Source organism: Diabrotica undecimpunctata, chromosome 1, assembly GCF_040954645.1.
Source record: "Diabrotica undecimpunctata isolate CICGRU chromosome 1, icDiaUnde3, whole genome shotgun sequence".
In the NCBI taxonomy this organism is placed as follows: Eukaryota; Metazoa; Arthropoda; class Insecta; order Coleoptera; family Chrysomelidae; genus Diabrotica; species Diabrotica undecimpunctata.
The window spans coordinates 112,191,509-112,194,125 of record NC_092803.1 but is presented as its reverse complement, the minus strand read 5'-3'; the positions used below and the strand labels follow the sequence as shown (position 1 = coordinate 112,194,125).

The 2,617-nt window shown below is 33.3% G+C and overlaps 1 protein-coding gene across 1 annotated transcript; it reads left to right on the top strand.

Annotated features, from left to right (window-relative positions):
• The first annotated feature begins 2,269 nt into the window (after positions 1-2,269).
• Positions 2,270-2,617, top strand: LOC140434393 (uncharacterized). Its single transcript, XM_072522605.1, has one exon. It carries the CDS (start codon positions 2,270-2,272, stop codon positions 2,615-2,617), a length of 348 nt encoding a protein of 115 aa, XP_072378706.1.

The window sequence follows — 2,617 nt, the reverse complement described above, 5'->3', positions numbered from 1 at the left end:
GTCGATTTATCAGCTTTTAATTCCTGCACTTCTCTTTATATTGGATTCCTCCAAGACATTGTTGAGCATAATTGTTTGTTTGATTTACTAACAGGGATACCACTGCTTCATCCAAAAACAAACAAAAGAAATCAAAAGGGCTGACATCTAGCATTGTATCAATTAAATCGGGGTTTACGCCTACTTCTTCGGAATTCGTATTATAATTTATATTTTGAATCTTTTGCTGATCAGGTATTTGCCAATCTTCAGATATGGGAACATTCTCAGGTGCTGGTTCTTGGTCATTATTTAACCCTTCATTTCTCAAAACTACATTTTCACTAATTTCATCACTGTCCGAATCTTCACTGTCTAGTGCATACTCTAGGTCCGCTGAGTTACTGTCATAAAACTCCGAAATGTACGATGATCGGCTTCGTATTTCTACAGTCTCAAATAAATGTAGTAATCTCTTCTTTTCTTTTGAGTCCATTATTACAATTTACAATCGCAACTGTATCGGAAAGCAACAACAGACAACTAAACTATCTGTTAGAGGTTGCAAAAAGCTTTTTCTATATTTGCCACTACTAATACCTACAATAGACATTTATCGTTAGCAACCACAAACCATACATACTCTCTATGGTCTGTGGTTAGCAATCCCTAATATTCTCAATTTTAGTTTACAGAAATCTGCAGGTCGATAAATATTAGAATATAGTATTTTATTGTGAGTACCAGAGGTGGCACTTGTCTAGTCCAAAGTGAATACTGATATCATTTGAGAAAGTTTCTACAGTTTCTAGCATCTGATTTGAAGCCATTAATTCTAAATCATCCATATACAACAAAAATGATTACGCCACAACAGTACTGTTATTTTTTATGCTAAAACCTGAGTCAGTAGAGTTCAGTAGCTGAGATAGTGGGTTCATCGCTAGAAAGCCATAATATTATCAACTTTATATTTCCAATATATCTATAAGCCATTCATGCGGTGCGGATACAGGCCAGAGAACTTTTATTTAAAGATCCCTTATTTTGACATAACCTGTCAAATTACGAGTAAAAGGGAGAAAGACGTGTAACTTATACAATTATTCAACATATTTATAGGGATATTCGATAAAATTTGTTGTATGCTGTTCTGTTTTATTTAATGAATATTGGTTTTAGTATTATTATTATTCTCAATTAGTAAATCTTCATGATTATTGTTTTACGTTATACCGATACCATTTACCTATATTTATTTGAAACTCTATTTTCCTAATCATTTGGCCCACTGCGCCAGTAAACTAGCTAGGTATATCTAATGGATGCTAATGGTTAATACGTATGATGGATTATAGTATTCTTAAAATAACAATTTAATTAAAATTCAACGTTTTACTTCTTTCAATGATCTTATTTTTAGTTTAAATCTAGGATTAGGTATATAAGTAACAAACAGAATCTTATAGGCATTTATAGGTTATTTTCATACACAAAAATATTTAATGTCATTTGTTAAAATAAAAGCCTTATTTAACAAGTTAGCAGTAACTCTTTTTAGACATGTCGTATTTTGTCCTTTTAACGGATCCTGTAAACAAGGTGGCTGTCATCTTACAGTTTCAATAACTCTCTCATGTTGAAAGTTGTCTTACTTTAGAATTAGCCAAAAGAAATAAATTTATAAACCTTAACCATGATGTTTTTCGGGGTCATGGTAAATTTTATGGTAAGCATAGGATTATCACAGTAGACAATTTTAAACAAGTAATTGATCCGAGGGCAGCATAAACCGCATTGTTATTGTGTAAAAGGAAAATGGTAAATAACGTTAATGCCTAGACCCATCAGACTTAAACAAACAAATAGGCCGCAAACCAAAAGTAGTATATAAATTGGAAGATGTTTGTGCACAAATGATGGGTAAAAAGATATTATCTGAATTTGATCTCTTTTAAAGGTATCATCTGTTGTGATGTATGGAAAAAAGGTATTTTAATATATGTAGCGCCATCTTTGTATAACTTTTGTAAACACTCGATGTATGGCGTGTTGCCAATATTGCTTATTGAAATAAAAATGAAGTCGTTGCTATCGAACGGAACATGGCGTTTGTTATTTCAATGTACCCCAGAAAATCCTCACTTATACCACTATAATTTTCAAGAGGTTATGGGCCCAGCATTCAGTTTTAAAGTTCTATAACCTGAAGGTATCAGTTGTGTGTTTTTTTGGTAACGTAGTCACGTAGGGTCGAGTAAAATTCACAGTTTGTTTTGTGTACTGAAAAATGGCGCCTACGAATTATTTAGCCAGTGTGCCAAAATTAATGGGTCGCGAGAACTATGATGATTGGTCTTTTGCGATTGAAAACGTGCTTGATGGTTTATCGAAATGCCTGGAAGAAAATGGTGAAAGAAATGCAGAAACGCAGAATAAAGCGAGGGCAAAGCTTTGGTTATCCATTGATCCATCCATTTATGTACATATTCGAGAGGCGGCAACGGCGTTGGATGTGTGGATAACATTAAAAAAACTGTATGGTGAGAAAAGTTTTACACGAAAAATTGATTTACTTAGGACTCTCATAAGATTGCGGTTGGATAATTGTGACAGTATGGAGAATTGTATAGGGTAG

Coding starts and splice junctions, on each gene's coding strand:
- LOC140434393 (XM_072522605.1), top strand. CDS start 2,270: ATGGCGCCTACGAATTATTTAGCCAGTGTGCCAAAATTAATGGGTCGC.